Source organism: Elephantulus edwardii, unplaced genomic scaffold, assembly GCF_000299155.1.
Source record: "Elephantulus edwardii isolate Elephantulus edwardi_28Jun2011 unplaced genomic scaffold, EleEdw1.0 scaffold00002, whole genome shotgun sequence".
Lineage (NCBI taxonomy): Eukaryota > Metazoa > Chordata > Mammalia > Macroscelidea > Macroscelididae > Elephantulus > Elephantulus edwardii.
The window spans coordinates 25,181,510-25,207,353 of record NW_006399752.1 but is presented as its reverse complement, the minus strand read 5'-3'; the positions used below and the strand labels follow the sequence as shown (position 1 = coordinate 25,207,353).

The 25,844-nt window shown below is 37.2% G+C and overlaps 1 protein-coding gene across 1 annotated transcript in view; it reads right to left on the bottom strand.

The window, feature by feature from the left end:
* The window catches only part of REV3L (REV3-like, polymerase (DNA directed), zeta, catalytic subunit), a 229,381-nt gene that overhangs the window by 42,185 nt on the left and 161,352 nt on the right, over positions 1-25,844 (bottom strand). The window contains exons 18-21 of the mRNA XM_006879036.1: positions 18,897-19,089; positions 15,830-15,941; positions 8,594-8,709; positions 3,912-4,030 (exon numbers count right to left, since the gene is read on the bottom strand). Of these exons, the coding sequence (XP_006879098.1) occupies positions 3,912-4,030; positions 8,594-8,709; positions 15,830-15,941; positions 18,897-19,089 (540 nt within the window). The remainder of the gene's footprint in view (positions 1-3,911; positions 4,031-8,593; positions 8,710-15,829; positions 15,942-18,896; positions 19,090-25,844) is intronic.

Sequence of the window (25,844 nt, the reverse complement as noted above, 5' to 3'; positions counted from 1 at the left end):
AGCAAGGAGTTGGAAATAACCTAAGTGCCCATCAACAAATGAATGGATAGAGAAGCTGTGGTATATTCACACAATGGAATACTACACTGCATTGAAAAATAAGGAACTCATGCAATATTATTCAAAATGGGTGACCCTCGAGGACATTATGCTGAGTGAGATATCTCAGTCACAAAAGGACAAACACTGCATGGTGCCACTGTTGTAGAATGGGACTGACCTCAGGGTTGGGGAAAGAATGAAAAAAACTGGATAAATTATGTATACTGCATTGAAACAGATGAGGGAGAGAACAGTTCAAAAGCGATATATTATAGGGTATTATGATTATCATGAGTCCAGAATGAAGGTTGCAGTGTGGAATACACTTGGAGGTGGGGAGGGGGGATTGTATACCAATGAAGGAATTTTTCTTCTACTTTTCAAGAAGAGCGAATTGGGGGTAAGGCGGTGGGCAGGGAGAAAAGTGCAACAATGAATGAATGGAAATCCAAAATTTCTGTAAATGCTCATTAAAATTAATAAAAAAAAAAACAAAGAAATACATGAACTGGTGTATCTTCTATTCCTGGGGCCTTATTTTTTGCCATTTCCTTCAAAGTACCTTGAATTTCTTCCTTCCTCACCATAGGCTCTTTCTCGTGTTGTTTCATGAAATTCTTCTGTGTCTACCCATTCCTTTAGATTATGACTCAGCTTCTTCTTTCCATCTTCTTTAAATACTTCCTGGATCATTTAATATTTTGCATAAAGCATCCTTAATTATAGCAACTCGAGGTTTGAATTTATTCTTCAGTTCCTTGAGCTTAAGAAATGCTGAGTTTGGCCCTTTTGATTTTCTGACTCCAGCTCCTTGTACATTTCATTGTAATATTTTATTTTGTCTTCCTGCGCTGTCTTTTGAAATCTTCTGTTCAGCTCTTTAGTATCTTGAATTTTCCCCTCTGCTTTGGTTTCTTGGTACTTCAGTGCAATATTCAGAGTCTTTTCTGACATCATCTTTTTATTAAGTTGTAAGAGTTCTTCATATGTTCCAGATTTTAAACCCTTTTCAGATCTCTTATATTGTTGTAAAGGACTCTCCATAAGGTTTCTGAGAGTGTAAATCACACAGGAGGGGACTGTACATCTTTCTTCCTTGGAGTTGCTAATGGATTTAAACATCAGAGAGGCATGATCTCTGGATTAATAGTACAACTTCCTATGGACTAAACCACTAGAGCTTCAGATGTTGTTGTTGTTAGGTGTCTTTGAGCTATTACTAATAGCAACTCTGTGAATGAAGGATCATTCTGAACCTTGCCCGATCTGGTGCCATCCTCATCATCTCTGATTTATAACTACTTGACCTGTAGTTACAGTCACTATGTTAATCTACAAAGTGATTAACTAAGACTGAGAGTCTTTCTCTTTCACTGACCCTCCACTTTTCCATGCATGATGTCCCTTTCCAAAGATCGACCATTCTTAAAATCAAGCCCAAAATATATGAGACTAAGTTTCACCATGTCCTAGATCATGGTGCGCACCTTAGTCTCTGGATGGACACTGTTGCTTCTCAGTACTCAGAAGCAGTCCCTGACAGCAGATTTTCCCAGTGTAATCTGTTGGGTTTTTTGTTTTTTAATTCATCTTTTGATTTCCTGACTGCTGGTGATAAGAGTGTTGACTGTGGAGCCAAGCAAGCTGTTAAACAACTTCAATCTCTTCTCCATCTATCAAGGTGCTGCCAATTTGCCCAGTGGTGAGAATACTTTGTCTTCTTGATATTGAGCTTCAGAAGACTATAGTCCTTGACCTTTTGCAGGAAGCACTTCAGGTCCTCTTCAGTTTCAGCAAGCAAGGTTGTGTCATCTGCATAACATAGGCTGTTGATCAGTCTTCCTCCAATCCTGATGGCACATCCCTCCTCATCATAAAGCTCAGCTTCCCAAATGATCTGCATCTAGATTGAAAAGGTATGGAGACAGGATGCCTGGTCTAGGCCATGGTTTTTGCAATTACTTGTTATACATCAGAGAGGGTGACAATGACCAAGGATGATACCTTCAACTTGTGGTGCTGGAGAAGAAGAGTCTTGAACATATCAAGGACTGCCAAGAAATCAAATAGGTCTATCTTGGAAGGGTGAAACCAAGTTTCTTCTTGGAGGCTAGGATTTTGAAGCTCTGTCTCACATCCTTTGGGCATGTGGTCAGGAGTGACTGGTCCTTAGAGGAGGCCATCATGCTTGGAAGAGTGGAGGGACAGCACAGAAGAGGAAAACTCCGAATGAGATGCAGTGATGCAGTAACTGGGACAACGAAGGTAGATGTTTTGGAGTCAGTGAGACTGGCTCAGGACAGGGCAGGCTTCAGAGCTGTTGTACATCGTGCCACTATGAGTCACTGGCAACTCAACGGCACCTAACTACAAGTTTCACCGTTCTTGCTTCTAAGGAGCACTCTGTTTTCACTTTCTCCAAGATATATTTGTTTGTTCTTTTGGTAGTCCATGAGGTATTTAATACTTTTCTCCAGTATCACAAGTCAAAGGCATTGGTTCTTCTATCATTCTTATTCCACTGTCCACCTTTCAGATGCATTTCAAGTAACTGAAAAGACCATGGCTTTCATCCTCTGCATCTTAGTCTTTACAGTAACATCATTGTTCTGTAACACCTTGGAGAGGTCCCTGAAAGCAGATTTCTTCAATGCAATAAGTATTTTGATTTCTTGACTGCCACACTTCAAAATTCTCTCCCATTCTGTGAGTTGTCTACAGCTCATTGATAATATCATTTGATGAACCAAAGTTTTTCCATTTTTAGGAGGTCCTATTTATTTTGTTTTTTGATGTTTGTGCTTTGGGTGTCATATCCACCACAGAAAACTTATTTTCTAAGCAATAGCCCTCTAAGTTCTTCTAAGTTTTAGGAATGATTTCTTCTATCTGTCCCATCAATCTAAATTGACTTTTAAAATTTTCATCTTCTTTTGCTAGGTTTTATCTCCAAATCAGATGAAATGTGAACATAATTTCAAGCTCATGAGGCAGAGGGGGAAATAAAAATAGAAATACCCGACTGCTGTATATCTGATAGAATTACTGTGTGATACTGCCCAGAAGTACAGAGTACATGCTTAGAAATTCACGTGTTTAAAAAAAAAAAGGTCATAGCATAGTAGACAGTAAGTAAAGAGAAAGCAGAAACAACTTAACAATTGAGTTATCCTCTAAATGGAAACATTTTAACAATTATGAGCCAAAGTTCAAAATCTGAGAATGGACTAAATTGAAGAGGATATAATTTCACCTTTTAATTAGAGAAATCAAGCTACTTTAAGAACATAAATAGCTTTGATTATTAAAACAATTTTCCTAAAACTTATAGTCTTCTATTTTGGTAAAAGAATTATTAAAATGACTGCAAACTAGTGAGACATTTGGTTAAAATGTACAAAAAATTCTGACTGGGGTACCCAGATCATCAGTTAGTTGCTATTACTATTTTCAATTACTGACTCTTCAATTTATGTTATAGTCTATATTATTTTGTGTATATACATAAATGTACATGTTATGTAAGTATGTGTATAAAAATCCTTAGTTCAAGAAATATTTTCCCATGTAAATTTTTCTTGCTTAATAAATCAGTACAAATAAAGTGCAAAGCTGATAAAATTATAATATTTAACAGATTCTAGTTATTGACACCAAAAAAGGGCAAACTAAAAACTCATCAATAACACAAAAATACTTTTGTAGTTTAGAAGTACCATTTATTTTTTGACACTACTTAAGCTCAATAAAAAGAATTCACAGAAAGCATAACCAGTTGCATAGTAAGAAATACAAATACTCTATACAGATTAAAAATGGCTATATTGACTTAACTTTTAATTTCCAATAAATTAGATAAAGCAACATACCTCATTTCTCATGATTCTCCAAAGATTTAATGTAATTCGGCCAACAATATTTATTTCACTCATTGTATCCGATCCATAGTCATCTCTTTCAGCTGCAAATCTGTTCTCTATTTTGTCGTCTATAGAAAATAATATAGATTGAGCATTAGTGCTCAGATAAATTACCAAGAAAATTATGCCAAGAAAAATGCAAATAATAAAAATTAAAGATGAAATACAATTCAATTCATAGTTTCCTTTGGGCTATAATTTGAGGACAATTATTATTTTGACTAGTAATCTTTTATTCTTTAAATTATGAAGGGGATTTTTGAAAGTAAGATATAGTTTCTTAATGTTGTTGTTATGTGCTGTCGAGTCACTTGTGACTCACAGCAACCCTATGTACAGCAGCCATAAACTCTGCTGTTCTATGCCAATCGCATGTCTCTGACATTCCCATCTGATTACCCCAGTCACAGAATCAATCCACCTCATAGAGGGTCTTCCCTTCCTGCACCCTACCCTACCAAGCATGATGTCCCTCTCCAAGGACTGGTCCCTCCTTACAACATGTCCAAAGTATGTTAGACGGAGCCTCAGAACCCTTGCCTCCAAGGAGCCGCCCGGGTTAACCCTTTCCAGGATGAATCTGTTTATCTTCCTAGCAATCCATGGTACCCTCAATACTCTTCTCCAGTGCCACAGCTCAAAGGCATCAATTCTCCTTCTATCCTCCTTAGTCACTGTCCAACTCTCTGATGCATAGCAAGTGATAGCAAATACCATGGCCTGTATCAGACGCACCTTAGTCTTCAGAGAGACACCATTGCTCTTCAGTACTTTGGAAAGGTCCCTAACAGCAGACTTTCCCATGGCAATGCGCCTTTTAATTTCCTGGCTATTGGTGCCAAGAGTGTTGACTGTGGAGCCAAGCAAACTAAAGCTGTGAACAATCTCAATCTCTTCAGCATCCATCCTGATGCTGCCAATTGGTCCAGTGGTGAGAATCTTTGTCTTCTTGACATTGAGCCTCAATCCATATTGAAGGCTGCAGTCCTTGACCCTCTGCAGCAAGTGCTTCAGGTCATCCTTAGTTTCAGCCAGCAGGGTTGTGTCATCTGCATAACACAGATCGTTGATAGTTCTTCCACCAATCTTGACCCCGCATTGATCTTTTTAACCCAAATAATTCTCAAAAAAATTGTTGATATCAAATAATGTTCAAATTGAAGACAGAATTCTCTTAACTGTAAGGAGAACCAAATACAAAGTTCCTCTGAGAGTAAATAGAGTTCCAAGTCTAGTTTAAGTGAAGATAATTTTACCTAGAAAAGAAATGAAAATATATTTCCCCTACATAACACACCCATTGCTGCTGAGGTGATTTCAATTCAAAACAATCCTTAAGTTTCCAAAGGTGTAAATCATTATGGAAGCAGATTGCCACATCTTTTTACTGCAGAGCATTTGGTGGATGTGAAAACTACCTGCTTTTTGGTTGGCAGTCGACTGCTTTAACCCCCATACCACCTGGGCTCCTAATGCCATTGATTATAGAGATTCTGGAATAATAAAATATATATACATACAAAATGTCTAGGAACATTACCAACATTCTTTTAATATAATCACTCTATGATGTTTTCTCATTTTGCACTGTATCTTGCCCCTGGTTATACAGTAAATTCATATTCTGAACTAGGATTGTTGTTGTACTGTGCTGTTGGGTCAGAGTTGACTCATAGCTGAACCTCCAGCAGGTTTTCAGAGGCAGTTAATCACATGGGAGGAAACTGCCCATCCTTCTCCTGTGGAGCGGTTGGTGGATTTGAACTGCGTCTTTGGGATTGCAGCAAAGCCTCTTACCACTAAAGCTCCCTAGGATTATCTGACTCCAAAGACCATGCACAACCATATGTTTAAACCTTCCTTGCTGTGTTTATTTTACTTTCTTGAGAATATACATAGGAAAACATACACCAATTCAAATCTACACTACCATCAGTGACATTGATTACATTCTGCAACCTCATCAAATTGTACAACCATTCTCCTGGTTCTCATTCTCAGTTCTTCCCCAAACTAAGATAAACTCACCAACTTCTAAAGTTCCTTCTCATTTTTCTGAGTTGCTGTTTTCAATCTGACCCCATATACTTCCAAAAAGAGATGACTTTCCCCCTACTAATTAAGCTAGTGCTTGGTTTTATGAAGACTTCAGGAGACCTTTTTGGCTTAAATTTTCAACATATTGTTATGGCAATATTTTCAGGTAGTCTTCATGGCTTTAGAAAGTCTAGAATCAACAAGAATTTGAAATATGTTCTGAATTTTTTTCTTATTAGGATTATTCTAAAGAATCTTTGATCAAAATGTCTATTCCTCTTCATGCCAAGATTTTATAAAGCTCAAAACATTTGTTCTTGAATCTTCTAGCTTTAACTTTCCCCTTTAAATTTACCAATACTTAAGCCATTTTAATGAAGTCATAATTTTCCCCAGGTTGTCTCCTGAGTAGCTTGTATTTGATCTTACAAGCCTCCCAGAGCATATAGTAATCTGTTTTGGTGGGGAATTTTTGGAAAAATTTATTAAACATTCTATAGTTAAAAAGATAACAATTATAAAAATAATTTCAAAACCCAGAAATTATCTTTATTATTATGGCAAATATTGCTACTCCTCTCTTCTACTAGAAATTAGAATATTGAAAAATAACCTCCAAAAGTCTTGAAATATTGGTTTGAAGCACAAAAAAAAAATCAACAGCAAGTCAGTGCTCTTCTATCTATTCTACTCTTATCAACTAAGTGGATAAAAAACAGTAATCAATTGAATAAAATAATAACAACTCATTGATGGGACTCAAAGCTGACCTTCCAACTCTATTTTTTGGAGGCTGCAAACAGCAAAGGAGGAGACCGCTCATGTTTCTCTCACAGAGTAGCTTTTGGATTAAAATTCCAGAAAGGTATCCTCTGAGAGCTAGTGGCACAACTTGCTATGGACTAAGCTGCCAGGGAAAATAAGATGATAAACACAAATTCACTGCTACTGAGTCAATTATGACTCAGGGCGATGCTTTAATGAGTTTCTGATGTTGTAATTCTTAAAGGTAGTAGAGTGCTCATCATTATCCCAAGGAGCTGCTGGTGGATTAGAACTGATGGAGACAGGCAGCCTTTGGGTTGATAGTACTACATGCTATATACAGACTGCAACAACAGAGCTCCTTTAAGATAGTGGTACATCAACTCAAACATTATACAGCTTAGTATGATTATGAAGACTATCTCATAAAAAGCAAAATTCAGTTGCTATGTACTCAAATATGACTCAGGGGTTGGGAGGGCTCTTAACGCAGAATCGTGTTCCACAGAGTTTTCAATTTCTGGAATTGACCTTTTTATGGAACTAGAGTTCTAAAATTTTCTTCCAAAGCATCTTTGGGAGGAATCAAGCCTCTGTTAATAGCTGAGTACACACATAAAATTACTTATGATTATGTTGAAGGAAAGAGAGCATATAAAATATTGTATTATTCAAGTTACATATGAATGTTTTTGTTCTTAGATGCCATTAAGCTAGCTTTGACTCCTAGTGACTCTATGTTTAATAGAATGAAAATGCCTGATCGTACACCATCTTCACAGTCTCTGCTGTACTAAAGTCCACTATTACAGTCACTGTGTCAATCCATCCTTATTTTCATAGACTTTCTACTTTTCCTAGTGTAATGTACTTTTCCAGGGTCAGGCCTCTCTTGATAATATGCTCAAAGTGTGGGAGACAAAGTCTCATCATTCTTGCTCCTAAAGAACATTCTGACTGCACCTGTTGGAAGACAGATTTGTTTGTTCTTTTGGAAGTCAAGGTATATTAATTTTTTCTTTGCCAATACCACAATTTAAAGGAATCCATTATTTTTCAGTCTTTCTTATTCACTGCTTACCTTTCATATGCATTTAAAGCAATTGAAAATATTATGATGTGAGTTAGGCACACTTTACTCTTTAAAGTGATTACTTAGTTCTTAAAGCACTTTAAAGAGGTCCTTGGTAGCATAATTATCTAATGTAATATGTTGTTTGTTTTCTTAACTGTTGCTTCCATGGAGGTTAATTGTGGATGCAAATAAATCATTGACAACGTCAATTTTATCATTATATTACTTACTGGTAGTGAGAATTTCTGTTTGCTTTTACTGATGTGTATTCTATACTGAAGGTTATATAGTCTTTATCTTTATCAGTCAACATTTCAAGTCTTCTTTTTTTTCAGCAAGCAAGGTTATGCCATCTGCAGGTTGATAATGAGTTCTCTCTGATCTGAATGGTGTATTCTTCTTCATGTGATCCAGCTTGTCAGTTTATTTGCTCAGTATACAGATCAAATAATTAAGGTAATAGGATACAATTCTGACACATGCTCTTCGTGATTTTAAATAATGTAGTAACCGTTTGTTCTGTCTGGCGTATGTACTGGTTCCAAAGTAGCAATGAAGTGTTCTGGAATTGCCATTCTTTGTGATATTATTCTTAATCTGTTATGACCCACATGGCTGAGTGATTTTGTATAGTTGGAAAAGTATCTCTCTGTTATTCTGTGCTCGGACAATAATACTTTTTAATGTTCTGCCTTTATTTATTTTTAAATTTGTTCTATAGTTGAATCATAAAACACTCAAAGGTAATACATACTTGGCACTCGAGAGATCATCTGACATAAGTCAACACTTAAGGCAGCAGCCCTTTGTAGGAGGTAACCCCAGGAATGCATCTGAATCTCATATCCTAGCAGAATATCAGGATCATACCTAAAGGAGAAATTAAAAAAGAAAAATAAACATAAACAAGGACCATACATTTGAACCTTTTCTCAAAAGAATTGTTTCTTTATGGTAAGAAGCACAAAAAAAAAAAAAGATTCTATATTCCACAATAATATCACGTGCAGAAGATGATATAGTATTATCTACAGAATATCTCACAGGAGGGAATTTGGGAGTGCAAAAAGAAAGGGAAAGAGTCTTGGTGGTATAGCATATGTTGTGCTGCTCACTGAAAGACTGGCAGAAAGCACATCTACCAATTGCTTAAAAAGAGAAAGATGAGATATTATGCTCCTGTTAAGGTTTCTAAGTGCCAGAACCTAAAGCAAGGCTGTCATGAGTCGAACTGATTTGATGGGAGGTGGTTTTGGTTTAATAAAGAAGGAATGGGGCAGTCAAGGTACTGGCTTTGAAGCTACTTTTGTAGAAGAAGCAGTTTTTACTTAGATTCTATATGGCTTGGAAAAGAGGTGGATGGGCGATGTAGGACGACAACATATGTGTACTTTATTTTGAAAGAGTTATCTAAGGTCATTGTTTAAATTTCTCTGCTCCTCTGTTGGTTGTTGTTGACTGTCACTGAGTCAAGCATGACTCATAGCAACCCTACGAACAAAAGGCCTAAAGCCTTCCTATAACTATCGTCATTTATCAAAGTTCATAGTTTCCAGAGGCATGTGTTGGAAAAGACTTTATTAGGTTTTACACAACTTTAATAATAACAACTTACTTCCCATGAAGTATCAGTCCCCAAACCCCACTGCCACAGAGTTGATCACAACTCACTGTAACCGTTCCCACTGTGTTTCTTCATGGGAGGAGACTGTCCATGTTTCTCCCACAGAAAAGCTGGTTGATCTGCACCATCAACCTTTAGGCTAGCATCACAACATATAATACACCACCCTACCCATGAAGTAAGGCCTAAGTAATGTACATTTGTTTCTCTAAATTCAATAGGAAGATTACACAGTTTGGTGAAGAACAGAGCATTAATAGTGATGAGCTTAACTAGGGAAGCTAACGTATCAGCTGTTAGGAGAAAATAGGGTCCCTCATGAAAAAAAGTCTGGTTATAGCAAAGGGGAATTTATTTCAGTGACTAAATTGTTGAGAAGAGAGATGCTGATCAAAGTCACAAATTTTGAGAACAATCTATAACAGGTCTATCTAGTTAGAAGTTTAGAATATCATATTATTTATAAAAGCCACAAAGGCAGAGAAAAATATCACAAAAATGTAAAAAAGTTGGATTTTCACAGAATCATTCATAAAGCTACTCTGAACTAGGACAAGTCCATCTCATGCAGATTATAGGTTAAATGCCATAAGCTTCAGCAAATGTGTGCAGTATAGGATTACGCTGATTTACTGATGTACACTGTACATGATAACTTTGTAAGCCTGTGGTATAGCAGCAGATCAGGAGCAGAGCAGATGTTGATACTTACATTACTAATTATTAATAATTCTCTAAGAATTAAAACCAAATAGTTTTACTGAGAGAATAAGAACTTTTCAGGAAATAGGAAAGTTTACAGAGACTTAGGGTTTCTATTCATTCATTGTTGCACTTTTCTCCCTGCCCACCCTCTACCCCCCAAATTCGCTCTTCTCTCTGAAAAGTGAAAGAAAAATTCTTTCATTGTTATACAATCCCTCCCAAGTCCACTCCACTGTGCAGTCTTCATTCTGGACTCCTGTCATGACAATAATACCTAATCATATATCCTTAACCCTCTCTCTCTCATCTGTTTGAATGCAGTATACATTATTTATCTCCTCTTTCTCAGCGTTCCCTAAACCCTGATGTCAGTCCCGTTTTACAACAGTTGCCCTATGCAGTATTTGTCCTTTTGTGACTGAGATATTTCACTCAGCATAATGTCTTCTACAGTAACCCATTTTGTTTAATATTTCATGAGTTCCTTGTTTTTCAATGAAGCATAGTATTCCATTGTGTGAATATAACACAGCTTCTCTATCCATTCATTTGTTGATGGGCAGTTGGGTTTTTTCCAACTCTTTGCTATTGTGAACAAAGCAGTAATAAACATGGGTGTGCATATATCTGCTTGGGTGCCAGTTATGGTCTCTTTGAGGTTTATTCCCAGTAGTGGAATTGCTGGGTCAAGTGGTATTTCTATTTGCAACTTTTTGAGAAGGCACCATACAGCCTTCCATAGTGGTTGCACCATTTTACACTCCCACCAACAGTGAAAAAGGTTTCCAGTTTCTCCATAACCTCCCTAGCATTTGATGTTTGCTGTTCTGTTAAATTTTGCTATTCTTACTGGGGTGAGATGATATCTCATAGTTATTTTGATTCACAGACATTCTTACAAGATGCTGCAGTGTTCAGAATTTCAGGAAAACAGTTAAGGTCTAATAAGGTGTAGTAAACAAAGGAACTGCTTTTGGATTTGTAGAAAAAGGGAAGGAAGTGTGGTAAAAGTTGTTGTTGTTATGTGCCATCGAGTCGTTTGCGACTCACAGCAACCCTATGTACAACAGCCCTAAACCCTGCTCTATCCTGTGCCAATCGCACTCCCTCTGACACACCCATCCCGATTACCCTAGTCACTGAATCAATCCATCTCATAGAGGGTCTTCCCCTCTTGCGCCGTCCCTCCACCCTCCCAAGCATGATGTCCCTCTCCAAGGACCCGTCCCTCCTTGCAACATGCCCAAAGTATGTCAGACGAAGCCCCAGAATCCTTGCCTCCAAGGAGTAGCCTGGTTTAATCCTCTCCAGGATGAATCAGTTTGTTTTCTTGGCAGTCCATGGTACTTTCAAGACTCTAATCCAGCACCACGGCTCAAAGGCATCAATTCTCCTTCTATCCTCCCTAGTCACTGTCCAACTCTCTGATGCATAGCAATTGATCGCAAAGACCATGGCCAGTATCAGGCGCACCTTAGTCTCCAGAGAGAAACTGTTGCTCTTGAGTACTTTAGAGAGGTCCCTAACAGCAGACTTTCCCAGCGCAATTAGTTTTTTTATTTCCTGACTGCTGGGCCAAGAGTGTTGACTGTGGAGCGGAGCAAACTGAAGCTGTGAACAATCTCAATCTCTTCGCCATCCATCCTGATGCTACCAATTGGTCCAGTGGTGAGAATCTTTGTCTTCTTGACATTGAGCCTCGGTCAATACTGAAGGCTGTAGTCCTTGAGCCTCTGCAGCAAGCACATGAGGTCCTCCTCAGTTTCAGCAAGCAGGGTTGTGTCATCTGCATAACGCAGATTGTTAATACATCTTCCACCAATCCCGATGCCACAATTCTCCTCAAAAAGCCCAGCCTCCCAGATAATCTGCTCTGCATACAGGTTGAAAAGTTATGAAGACAGGACACTTCCCTGGCATACACCCTTCCCAATTTTGAACCATGCGGTGTTACCCTGCTCTGTTCTGATGACTGCCTCTTGGTCCAAGTATAGGTTTCGCATTAGCATCTGTTAGCTGAAATACTTCAATTGGTATAACATCTATTCCTACAAGCCTAAACATTTTCTTAACACCAGTAAGGTTATTTGCCTCATTCTGATGTTCTTACATCCTGAGAATTGTTTCACAAAGCATTCTGCCAGAGGCCAATTTTCTTTTATTGCTGCAGTCTGCCTAACGAATTCAGTCTCTATCTCAGTTACTTTCAAAGAGCAAGCAGAAACACAGTTCAAAATCCCAGAGAGTGAAAATTTCATTTGGGAATCATATTTGAACCAAGACTTGATATTTACCTACCTTGGTTACACAGTTATGAGACAGTTTATATGCTTCGTTTTAACATTATCAATTCCAATCTTATTTTCTAACCTCTGGGAGACACTGCTTATGTAAAGCTTCTCTTAGAGCAAGCTGAATAAACATTTTGAACAGGCACTTTTAACAAACCTTCATCTAAGCCAGAAATCTTGAGTCTTGCTCTTTGATTTGTAAGTAGTTAAACTGTGACAGAAACAATAAGTTTTCTTTTCAGCAAACCCAACAATTTCTAGAGCAGAGTGAAGGCTGATCCAAAAGGAGTTTTAGTTTAGATCTCAAGTCACCATTTTAGCTGTAGTAGCACCTCAATTTTAAAATTCACATACATGCCCCCAGATAAGACAGTTCTTGTCTGCCCTACAGGGCTGCTATGAATCAGAATCTATTTCACTATAGGAGGTTTGGTTTGATGTCTAATGATTAACTCTGCTTATTCACAGAAGATTTACTCAGACACAAATTATCTCTCAGCCCTTTTAAGTGTTCAAAGGTTAGATGTTAGCTTAAATTTTCCGCTTTGATCAGTCTAGGACATGAATTGTACAGAATAAGGCCTAGTTAACAATTCAATGATGTATTATTAGTCAACATTGTCTTTGGCATTCTATGAATCTCAGAAAAGTATTACCTACAGTGGTAGTAATAGTTGTATAAATGTTAGATACTAAGTCTTTCACTTAGCCTATGCCAGTTAATAATACAGGTGAAACCATTCAAATATGTAAGAAACTGAAAATTCTCTGCCAAGAATAAGTCTCTTCCAAGTTACTGATAAGAAAAATTCTTTTTGTCTTTGGTTAGAAATCACTCACATACACATTAACATATACATATGCATTTAACACTAACCATGTTGTAGCACTCAAAAAAATACTAAGTTGTATTAAAAAAAATACAGAATGGATTTACATAAAAATTATATAAATAAACAAAAAAATATTTTTTTAGGTGTCAGAATTGTCTGGTATAACGCAGAATCTCATGGATAAAATATTTTTGGCAACCCATTGCCACTGAACTGATTCTGACTCATGGTAAACACATGCTCTACAGAGTTGATCGTGGCTGTGATCTTCCTAAGAGTGGCAATGCTAAGTGGTTCTATCTTCCACAGTATTCATAGATGAGTTTGGATGACCAAGCTCTTCATGTTGCCTTCATCTTAGATCAAACTTTCAGCCAAACAACAGATTAAATATACAACATAGGCAAATAAAAGAACCCAAATCTCATCATGATTAGAACCAAGGACCAGTTTGTTAAATGATAACAAAAGATGCAACTAGCAAATATAGAATGTGAAACATTCTTCAGGGAAAATAACCCAATCTAATAAAAAAAAGGCAAGAAATAAAAAAAGAGGACATGTAAAAGCAGTGATGAAAGAAGACCTACAGAGCAGCCAAGGGATCAAACAAGATACTGTACTGAGAAAATTTGCTACAAATGTCCTCTTCTAAAGAGTTAAAAGACATCACCACTTTGAAGATTAATGCACACTTAATTAAGACAAAGCATTTCAATTGCCTCATATGCATTGTGAAAGCTGGACAACAAAATTAGACCAGAGAAGAATTGATGTTTTTGAGTTATGATATTGAAAAGAATGCTAACTATATAATGGCTGCCAGAAGAATAAAAAAATCTCTTTTGGATGTACAGCCTAAATGCTCTTTTTAAGTGAAAAATGTGGCAATATTTCATCACATATATTTTGGGCACGGGTTTTTTTTTTTTAATATATTTTGGGCATGTTATCAAGAAAGATCAGTCCCTAGAAAACAACATCAAGTTTTATAAAGCAGAGGATCAAAAAAAGAGGCCTAAACAAGACAGTCTGTTCTAGTGGCTCTAATAATAGGCTCGAACCTTTCAATGATTGTGAAGATGGTGTAGGATAAAGAAGTGCTTTATTCTGCTGTACAAAAGGCCACTATGAGTCAGAATGGAGTTGAGGGATCTTAAAAACGATTATTTTCCTAAATAGGTATTTAAGTATTTTTAGATTAATTGTTGTTAGGTGCCAAAGAGTCACTTCAAACTCACAGTGATCTCATGCACAACAGACTGAAAACTTTTCCCAATCCCGAGTACAATCTCGGCTGTGTTTAAGACCACTGTTGTCACTGTGTCAGTCCATCTTGGTGAAGATTGTACTCTTGTTCACTGACCCTCTACTATTCTAAGTACGATGTCCTTCTTCAAGGATGGCCCCAACATTGGCAGGTGTTGGTGGAAATATAACTAGGCTAGGTAAAAATAAACATAAAAAGCCAAGGGACATTATTAGACATGTGCTTGGTTAAAATGCATTGACTGAAAACTCTTCTTGTTGTTAGGTATTGTGAAGCCGTCTATGACTTGAAGGAAAAGAAGCCAGGGTGCTATTTAGAGGCGAAGATGGTGAAACTTCTCACTTACTTTGGGCATATTGTCAAAAGGGTCCAGAATTCAGAAAATACACCATGCTGAGAAAGAGACGATGACCCTTAGCAAGATGGACTGACACAGTGACTATTAAGAATGAGCTTGAATCTGAGAGAGATCATGAAGAGGGGTTAGGACAGAGCAAGGTTCTGTGTTGTTCACAGAATTGCTACGACTTGCAATCAATTTGATGGTACATAACAATGACAACCACAATAGCGTCATTACAAGTGAGAATCGACTCAATAGTACACAACAACAATAATTTCACAGAAAGTGATGGTTGTAAAAGACGTTGTTGTTAAGTGCTGTAGAGTCATAGGCGACTCATAGCGACCCTATGAACGAAAGACCTGGACACTTGTACAACTTTCGTCCTTTCTCCAGGTTCATAGGGTTTCCAGAGGCAAGCTATTTTCGGAAATGAGTGCCACTCCTGCTTCCAAGCTTGTTTTAATCGGGAAGCTCCATCAAACACTGTCCGTCATGGGTAACCATTCTCGCATTGGACACATCAGTGTTACAGTGCTCACCTTCACAGTAACCATGAGTTACCTCTGTACAACAAGTGCACAGACCAGGGCTATACATACGACCTAGAAGAATGTTTCACCAAAAACATTAAAGACAGGCCAGAGGGCCACGGATCAGTCACCCACTTTTGTCTTGGTAGCCTCACTTTCTGTCCACTAGGCCAACTGATCTCTCTCATGCTACTGCTGTTGTTAAGTGTGCCGTCAAGTCCTAGGCACATAAGAGACAGGAAGGAAAAAAAATATCTCCAAAGATTATTCTGTACCCTCAATAGTCACAGGAAGGGATTTTCCTACTCCCAACTTCATCTATAGCACCAGCAATACCATGAAAGAATTTTCTAAAGGAAAACTGTAAAACTTAGAAAACAGAAATCAATACCTTTTAATTATAGCTGTAATTTCTTGGAAAAGTGCCTTCTCATCAGCAGCATAGGTAACTTCCAGTCCTGTAATTCCAGATCTAATAAGGAATGGAGTCTGATATCTGATATCTAAGAAATAAAAAGTTAATTACATATCATTGTCTAAGTAACATCATTTCTTACTTTTGAGTGAATAGCTACTAAATACTTCAAATTAAAAAAAAATATTTCTCAGAGTAAAAACAGTTAACCTAATCTCCTAAAACTTTTATATAACTTTAACAGTTTAAGATTTCACTGATAATTCATTTCATATTTTCAGTTATTTTCCTGTAAAGTCTACAGTTATAAAATCCCCCAGATAGTTGTTGTTGTTAAGTATCATTGAGTCAAGCATGACTTATAGCTACCCTGTGAACAAAAGACCTGCACCTGTTCTATAACTATTTTTGTTACTCTAAGTTCATAGAGTTTCCAGAGGCATGCTGTTTAGGAAGTGGATGCCACTCTTGCTTCCAAGCGTGTCTCAATCTGGGAGCTCCACTAAACACTATCGACCATGGGTAACTATTATGGCATTTGACATACCAGCGGCATATAAATATATTACTTATAGACACATTTTTAAACTTTGTTTCTGTCTTTATGCTTTGCTTAGTGAAAAATATACCAATTGCCATCCAACTGATTTTGATTCACAGCAATCGCAGATGACAGAGTAGAATTGTCACACAGGGTTTCAAACACTGGAATCAGAAGCTGACTGTGGCATGATTCCCTTCAGTTAGTAGTCAATCGCTTAATTGGTATGTCATCACTGCTCCTTAAATATACATTATACTTTTGTGGTTTTTTTTAAAACTGTGATTTCAGTGAAAGTTTATAAAAAGGATGAGTTTCCACTCATTCACTGACACACATTTTCCTCCCTCTCCCAGTTCATTTTGTAACGCATTTCTTATTCCAGACTGTCCTATTTATATATATATAATGTCTAATCATCTATTTTTGCTCATTATTTACCCATTCTTTGTCTGCTCTCCTCTCATTTGTGTCTATCCTATTATTTAACAGCTGTCTTAAGTAATTTTGTTCTTTTGTGACTGAGCATTTCATTCAGCATAATGTCTTCCATACTTATTCATGCTGTGTGATGTTTTACAAGTTTACTTTTTCAGTGCTGTATAATATGCCATTGTGTGGAAGTACTATGGTTTTTCTATCCATTTGTCAACGGGTGCTTGAGCTCCTTCCATCTCTTTGCTGTTGTGCATACTGCTGCAATAAACATGTGTGTGCATACATCTGTTTGTGTCCCAGCTGTAGCTTCTTTGTTATTGTTATATGCGGTTGAGTCCCCTGCAACTCATAGTTACCCTATGTACAATAGCTCTGAACTCTGCTCTATCCTGGGCCAGTCTCTCTGTCTTGACACACCTAACCCCATTACCCCAGTTACCGTTGTCAATCCATCTCTTCCAGGGTCTTCTTTTATTATTCTGTTATTCCTCCACCCTTCCAAGCATGTCCTTCTCCAAGGATGGTCCTTTCTTGCAACATGCCCAAAGTATGTGAGACAGAGCTTCTAAATCCTTGCCTCCATAGAGCAACCTGGTTTCACCCTCTCCAGGACAATTGTGTTTGTTCTCGTGGCAGCCCATGAAATGTTCACTATTCTCCTCAAACCCCACTCCTCAAAGGCATCAATCCTTCTGTCATCCTTAGTCATTGTCCAGCTCTCTGATGCATAGTAAGTAACTGCAAAGGCCATTGCTTGGATCAGGTGCACCTTAGTCTACAGAGTGACATAGTTGCTTTTAACAGCACTCTGGAGAGGTCCCTGACAGCGGATTTTCCCAATGTAATTCGTCTTTTGATTTCCCCACTGCTGTTGCCAAGAATGACAACTGTGGAACTGAGGAAGCTGAAATTGTTAACAGTTTTAATCACCTCTTCATCTATCATAGTGCTGCCATTATGATTGGTCTGGTGGTGAGAATCTTTTGTCTTCTTAATGAGCTTAAATCCATACTGAAGACTGGTCTCCTTGATCTTCTGCAGCATATAATATACTTTTAATTGTATACTGGAAAATGAGGAAAAAGAAGCCTTATTTTGTACTTTTCCCCTTCTCCTGTGATGTAAATATTTCCCATCATGAATAATTTTAAGCCACTAATGTCTTACTAAACCTAAACTCATTGCTACTGAATCAGAACTAATGATCATCAATTAGGCCTTCAAATCTGTAAACTACATGGAACAAGACTGCCCACCTTTCTCCCACAGAGTCCGGTGGATGTGAACCATCACAAAGGCTCAGCCTTTGAGTTAACAGTGAAACTCCCTTGATGCCAGGCCACCAGAGCTAGTTGCCCAAATTAAGAAACTAACAGTTTGCTGGTAATAGAGTACAAGTCAGCTTAAGCATATCCTTTATTAAATTGGAAATTCTCATCTACTGATATTCTATTTTAAAACTGCCTTCTCAATTGACTGAATTAACTCATAATGGCTGCCATTTTAAACTGTAGTGGGCCAGAGGGACACTATGTTTTATCCTTTGTAAGGTGTACATATGAAGAATTTTTTTAACCAGTAGTATACTATGCATTTAGAAGGAGATATAAACAAAGGTAGAATATATTTTAAAAGCCTCTATTGAAACCACTAACTTACTCAGAGTTGTATAACTTTTTAAAGTAAAATGAAACCCTATTAGGAGCAAAACGGTAGGATATGAATACATAAGGAAGACTCCACTCAACCTAGAGATGTATCATCTTTTGGATTCAGTCACAATTAGTATTTTATATAAAAATATTTAGAAGAAATTAGACATTAATTAAAAATTTTTCTTAGGATATTTATATTATTGTGCTCTGGCTTTTCACAATATTTCAAGTAAGAAAAATGAATCTAGAATAAAGTTACACAAATCTTTCCTACTTTCACCTTAACAAACATCTTGAAAAGAAGTTCCTGATACTTGCTTGGTTTAGAACTCAGTAAAAGATACCCACTCCTCTGTTAAAAGGTTCGCCTACAGAGGGCAGGTTTATAGTTAAGAAAAAGGAACTGTACCTGGTTTGGAGACTGTCTTGTCTTTATCAATCACTATTACACCTGTGAGTTCTGTTTTGTCTGTATCTGGCAGTGGAGTGTCAGATGAGATGCAGTAGAACAAAGCACAAATCGGGTCGAATTCAGGATCTGGTTCTAAGTCTCGCCTAGTCCGGGCATGCAATTCCACACTGATTAGGGTAAGATTTTGTATCTACAAAAGGAAACAGAAACTATTATGAATATTTTTGGTGAGACATACTGTAAGACATGTATTTCTCAAAGACTCTAAAATCATATTTGGGTAAAATTACAGAAAAATTACAAGACACAGTTACAACTTACATGTTATACATTAAAAGAAAAGATTTCTACACCAAAGGTCAGATTAAATAAATTCATTTTTCCTATTTGAAACTGTACTGAGATTTCTCAAAGATAATACACAGTTAAAACTATTTGTCTCTCACTTTTCTTCTGAGCAAGAGAATGATTAGTCCAAGAGGTTCTATGTTCAAACCAAAGCTTGTTATTTTTATTCTTTATTCAGAGAAGTAGTTTGATTGGTTAGTTTGAACCATTAAGAACTATTTTTAAAATACAGAGCTCTTACTTATTAATTCCCTCTATGGTTCCTTGTTTAAATATAGAATTTTGAATGTGTATGCAAACAATTACTTTCTAATAGACATATACTACAAAAAGGCAATGTTTTGCCTTTCACACTTATGTTCCTATGCTAATAGATAATTCTTTTTAACTTTAAAGGAAGAAGAGTCCTTTATTCTTCTTTCTAAAATCTAGACAGTTAATAGAAACTCCAAGTAAGAAAAAGAAAACACAGGATGGACTAATGAATGCTAATTTAACTAATGAATGTATTTTAAATTACAATTGATAATTTTTATCATGTACATATTCCTGGTGCGTCGAGGACTCTCCTTCATAGGGTCGCTATGAGTCGCCTGCGACTTGACGGCACTTAACAACAACAACAACATTCCTGGTAATGGAAAATGGAATACTGAGAATTATTCAGACCACAGGAAATTTAATAAAGGATTTGTATTTATATTACTAGTAAACTGTTGAACAAATGTGACTGTACAGCTTTAATTGGTAATGAGAGTATAATCCGGTAGCTGTATTTTGGAGGACAACTGATAAAAATTTATCAAGATTTAAAACGGACTTATGCTTTGGTGTAGCTATTCTACGCCTGAGAATTTATTTTATAGGTATTTTCATTGATGTTACAAAAATAAATACATAACAATGTTCATTCAAGATTGTAAAAACAAAAGATGAAACAATCTAAATGTCTATCACTTGGCGTTTGACTATATAAATTATGTGTCATATATAAAGGCTGTGTACATTGACATACTCTTTAACCTTTAAAATAAAGAAAAAATGAGCTGGATATATATTCTACCATGGAAAGATCATCATTATACATTGATAAGTGAAACTGATGAGAGCAAAAAGGTTAATTAAGTACATGCATAGAAAGTAACTGCAAACATGTATTTTTAAAAAAATCATTTGATAAAACACTGGGGAAGGAAACTGAGAACCTAAGGTAGGAGGGAAAATTTTCACTATAAATCTGTTTGAAAATTTTACAATGTACATGAAAACTGCATGTGTTCATTAGCTATTTGTTGTTGTATTTTTAAATGTAAAGAACATTAGTTATGCACATAACTATCACAGGCATATTTCACACTCACTCACTGAGTGGGCTGACTGAAAATAACTCATAGCTGACCCTCCAGAGAGCTTCCAAGGCTGTAAAGTGAGAGAAAACTACTCATCTTTCTACTGCAGAGTAGCTGCTGGTTTTAAACTGTCAACCACTTTGTTAGCAACTGAGTTCTTTAGCCCCTGTGTTACAAGGATCCCATGTAAAGATCATAGCCTTAGAAATAAAAGGGTGCAGTTCTACTTTGTTCTATAATTAACAATAGTGAGCTTTTTCCTTGAAAAATGCTTTAGACTTCCCCCCCCACCCCAGGGAATAAATAGAACAAACAGATTTACAAAGTGTAAGTAGGTGAAAAATGGGGCAAGGATTACAAGCTTATTTTCTACATATGGCTCCTTGGATGGTACAACTGGTTAAATGCTTGACTACAAGACAAGACATCACCAGGTCAAACCTATCGATAGATGCCTTGGAAGGCAAGCATGGCAATCTGCTTCACAAAGGTCACTGCTTCAGAAATTTAATGGAGCAGTTCCACTGAGCACACATGAGGCTGTTATGAGTTGAACTGACTCCAAGACAAGTAGCAATAACATCTTCTGCAGTGAACTGACTATTTGTATACAGAAAGAGATAACAGCAACAAAAAAAAATCCCAAAGTCCACTGCTGTTAAGTGCACTCTGACTCCTGGGGCCCTTGGTTGGGTTTCAAGGTTGAGGATTTTAATGGAAGGCAACTACCCATCTTTCTCCAGAGGAATGGCTACTAACCATCTAACATAAATATACTACTAACACAACTATACTATAACATCTAACAATATACTACTAGGGATCTTTAACAGGAAACAAAGCAAAACATTTCTCCTGGCAAAATGCTACAGAAAAAGGGGCATAGTGCAGAGATTTCCTGTTTTGACCACAAGGTGGCTGTCTGAGATGAAGAAAGCATGCATTGGGAGGAAGAAATTACTAGCAACTAGCAAGGTCTGAGGAATTTTAACTTCAGGGCCAAGACTAGGCAGGCTATGTATAAAAAAGTAATTAGGGCCAAAGATTGAAAGACAGGCTACACACAAATAAGTAACAGTAGTAAAACCAAAAAGTCAAATCCATTTTGATTTGCAATGATCCTGAAGAAAAGAAGAGAACTGTCCCAGAGAGTTCGCAAGGCTGTTAAATCTTTATAGAAATAGATCAACACATCTTTCTCCTACGAAAGGCTGGTGGATTTGAACTTTCAGTTTCGGAGAGAGTAGTCAAGTGCTTACTCTTTTCAAATAAAAAAAGGAAAATCAAGTTAAACATTTTTTGCTATGGTCTTTAAGTATGACACTTCAATAATAATTGCTTTAATAAATAATTTTAAAACAAATGATTTCTTCCAATTTTTTAAAAATTTATTATTAATTTTAATGAAAATTTACAGAGACTTTGGATTTCCATTCATTCATTGTTGCACTTTTCTCCCTGTACCCCCCCTCCCCAGTGTACTCTTCTCTTTGAAAAGTAAAAGAAAAATTCTTTCATTATTTGACAGTCCCTCCCCCCAGGTCCACTCCGCTATGCAGCCTTTGCTCTGGACTCCTGTCATAACAGTAATACCTAATCACATATCCCTTTTAAACAGTTTTCTCCCTCATCTGTTTTGATGCAGTATACATTATTGAACCCATCTTTCTCAGTCTCCCCCCAACCCTGATGTCAGTCCCATTTTACAACAGTGGTTCTATGCAGTATTTGTCCTTTTGTGACTGAGATATTTCACGTAGCACAATGTCCTCCAGGGTCACCCATTCTGAATAACATTGCATGAGTTCCTTGTTTTTCAATGCAGTGTAGTATTCCATTGTGTGAATATACCAAAGCTTCTCCATCCATTTGTTTGTTGATGGGCACTTAGGTTGTTTCCAACTCCTTGCTATTGTGAACAAAGCAGTAATAAACATGGGTGAGCATATATCTGCTTGGGTGGCAGTTATGGTCTCTTTGGGTTATATTCCCAGTAGTGGAATTGCTGGGTCAAATGGTATTTCTATTTGCAACTTTTGAGAAAGTGCCACACTGCCTTCCACCATGGTTGCACCATGTTACACTTCTACCAACAATGAATAAGGGTTCCAGTTTCTCCACAACCTCACCAGCATTTGTTGCCTGCTGTTCTGCTAAATATTGGTATTCTTACTGGGGTGAGATGATATCTCATAGTTGTTGATTTCCTCCAATTATTTTTTTTATTTCCTCCAATTTTTAATTTCATGTATGTTCTGGTAAATCATATGTATCTATATTTACTGCTTAATTAACACTATACCTGTGCCTGAAATACAGATAAATTAAGCAGTAAATATAGATATGTATGATTTATCAGAACAAACCTGAAATCAAAAATTGAAGGAAATAATTTGTTTTAAAATTTTTTATTATAAACGAAGCAGATGTTGCTGAAATAAAAAATACACAAATGTATCAATGAAGGAGTCTGAGTACATCCCAATCTAATTATTTAAAAAATGATTCTGAGTTCAAACTTAGAGCAAATAAGTGATGTTGTTAGGTGCCGTCAAGGTGAACACAAGTCATAGCAACCCTATAAACAAAAGATCTGAATTCTGTTCTATCCTGTGTCATCCTCACACTTCCTGACACACAAGAGCCCACTGCTGCAGACACCATTATCAATCCACCTGGTTGAGGATCTTTCTTTCCTTCATTCACCCTTCTCAGAATCATGTCCTTCTCCAAGGAAGAGCCCTTCCTAGCAACATACCCAAAGTATGTGATAAGAAGCCTCATCATTCTTGCTTCCAAAGAGCACTCTGGCTGCACCCTCTCCAAGATGTTTCTATCTGTTTGTTCTCTTGGCTGTCCACAGGATGTTCAATGCTCTTCTCCAACACCACAGCTCAAAGGCATTGATTCTTTTTCTGTCATCCTTATTCACTGTGCAGCTTTCAGACGCATAGGTAGTAACTGGAAAGATCATGGCCTGAATCTGAAGCACCTTAGTCTTCAAACTGACATCACTACTTTTCAATAATTTGGAAAGGTCCCTAACTGCAGATTTTCTCAATGCAATGTGTTTCCTTATTTCCTGAGTGTTGGTACCAAGGCTGTTAATTGTGGATCCAAGCAAGATGACATTGTTGACAGTTTCAATCTCGTATCCATCCATCCATCCATCCATCCATCCATCCATCCATCCATCCATCCATCATGATGCTGCCTATGGATCCAGTGGTAAGAATCCTTGTTTTCCTAACATGACGTGCAATCCACATGGAAGGCTGTATTCCTTGATCTTCTAAAAGGGGTTCAAGCCCTGCTCACTTTCAGCAAATAAGGTTCTGTCATCTGCATAATGCAGGTTATATTGATGAGTCTCCCTCCAATTCTCATGCCACACTCCTCCTTATAGTCTAGCTTCTTGGATAATTTATTCAGCATAGAGACTGAATAGGTATGGAAGGAGAATACAAACCCTGGCACACTACCTTCTCAATTTTAAACCTGCCGTGTTCCCCTGTTCTGTTCACACAACAGCCTCCTAGTCTAAGTTTAGGTTCTGCATGAGCACAATCAAGTGCTCTGGGATTCCCATTCTTCTCAATGTCAGCCACAACTTGTCATGATCCATACTGTCAAATGCCTTTGTATAGTCAATAAAGCCAAAAAGACATTCTTCTGTTATTACTTACTTTCAGCCAGGATCTATCTGACATCAGCAATGATATCCCTGCAGCCATGGCCTCTTCTAAATCCTGCCTGAACTTCTGGCAGTTCCTTATCTATATACAGTTCTAGATGTTTTTGAATGATCTTCATTAGTATTATGCTTTCATATTATATCAATGATATTGTTCTATAATTTCTACATTGAGTTGGATCACCTTCCTTTGGAAGGGGAATACATATGGACCACTTCCAATCCATTAGCCAGAGATCTGTCCTCCAAATTTCTAGGCATAGACTGGTGAGTGCATCCAAGGTTGCATCTGTTAGTTGAAACACATTAATTGGTATCCCAATGATACCTGGGCCTTATTTCTTGCCTATGCCTTCAATGCAGCTTCCACTTCCTCCTTCATTCACTCCTGTTCATACAGTATTTCTTGAAATTTTTCTGTGTCAATCAATTCTTTCTGGTACAGGGACTCTGTGTATTTCCTCCATTTTCTTTTGATGCTTTCTGGGTCATTCAATATATTGCCCATAGCACTGTTCAACATTGCTCCATGAAGCTTAAATTTGTTTTACAGTTCTTTCAGCTTGAGAAATGTACAGCGAGTGCTTCCCTTTTTATTCTCCAAGTCCAGCTCTTTGCACATTCCATTATAATAGTTTGCTTTGTCCTCTGGAGATGCCCTTTGGGATCCTCTGTTCAGTTCTTTCACTTCAACATGTTTAGTTTTCGCTTCTTGATATTCCAGTGCAACCTTTAGGGTCTCTTCTGACATAGAGTCTCTTCTGACATCTATTTCAATTTTTTCTTTCTCCTCTGTTTTTGTAATGATCTTTTGCTTTCTTCATGAATGATATCATCCCACAACTCATCTGGTCTTCGATCACTCTGGTTCAATGACTGAAAACCTAAAGATGATCATGAAATTCAGATGGAATTGATTCATATCTTAGTTCCTATGAACTTATTTTACTTTTCTTCAGCCTCAATTTGAACCTGCATATGAATAATTTGATGATCTGACCCCACAGACTGCCCCTGGCCTAGTTTTGACTGCTGATATTGAGCTTCTCCAACGATTTCTTCCACAAATGTAGTCAATTTGATTCCTATGCAGCCCATCTGAATGCGTTAGCAATCAAGTGTAAGCTGATTAACTATTCGGTTTCTGATTTTGTTTGCAATCAGCTGTGGTGGGAAGCCTCTTGTATAGGCAAACAGGATCTGGTAACCAGGCTTTTGTATTTAAAGTATTTTTTTAAATAGTAAATAAAAATTTTTAATTTTTTCTTAATCTATGTTAATCCTCCTCATAGAGCCCAGACTCCTGGAAAATCTGTTCTGCATATAGACTGAAAAGGTATGGACATATGACACGTCCCTGGCATACACCCTTCCTAATTTTGAACCATGCAGTGTTTCTTTGCTCTGTTCTGATGACGGCCTCCTGGTCCAAGTATAGGTTTCATATTAGCATGATCAAGTGTTCTGGGATTCCCATTCTTCTCAGAGATAGCCACAGTTCGTTGTGATCCACCCAGTCAAACGCCTCTGCACAATCAATGAAACACAGATATA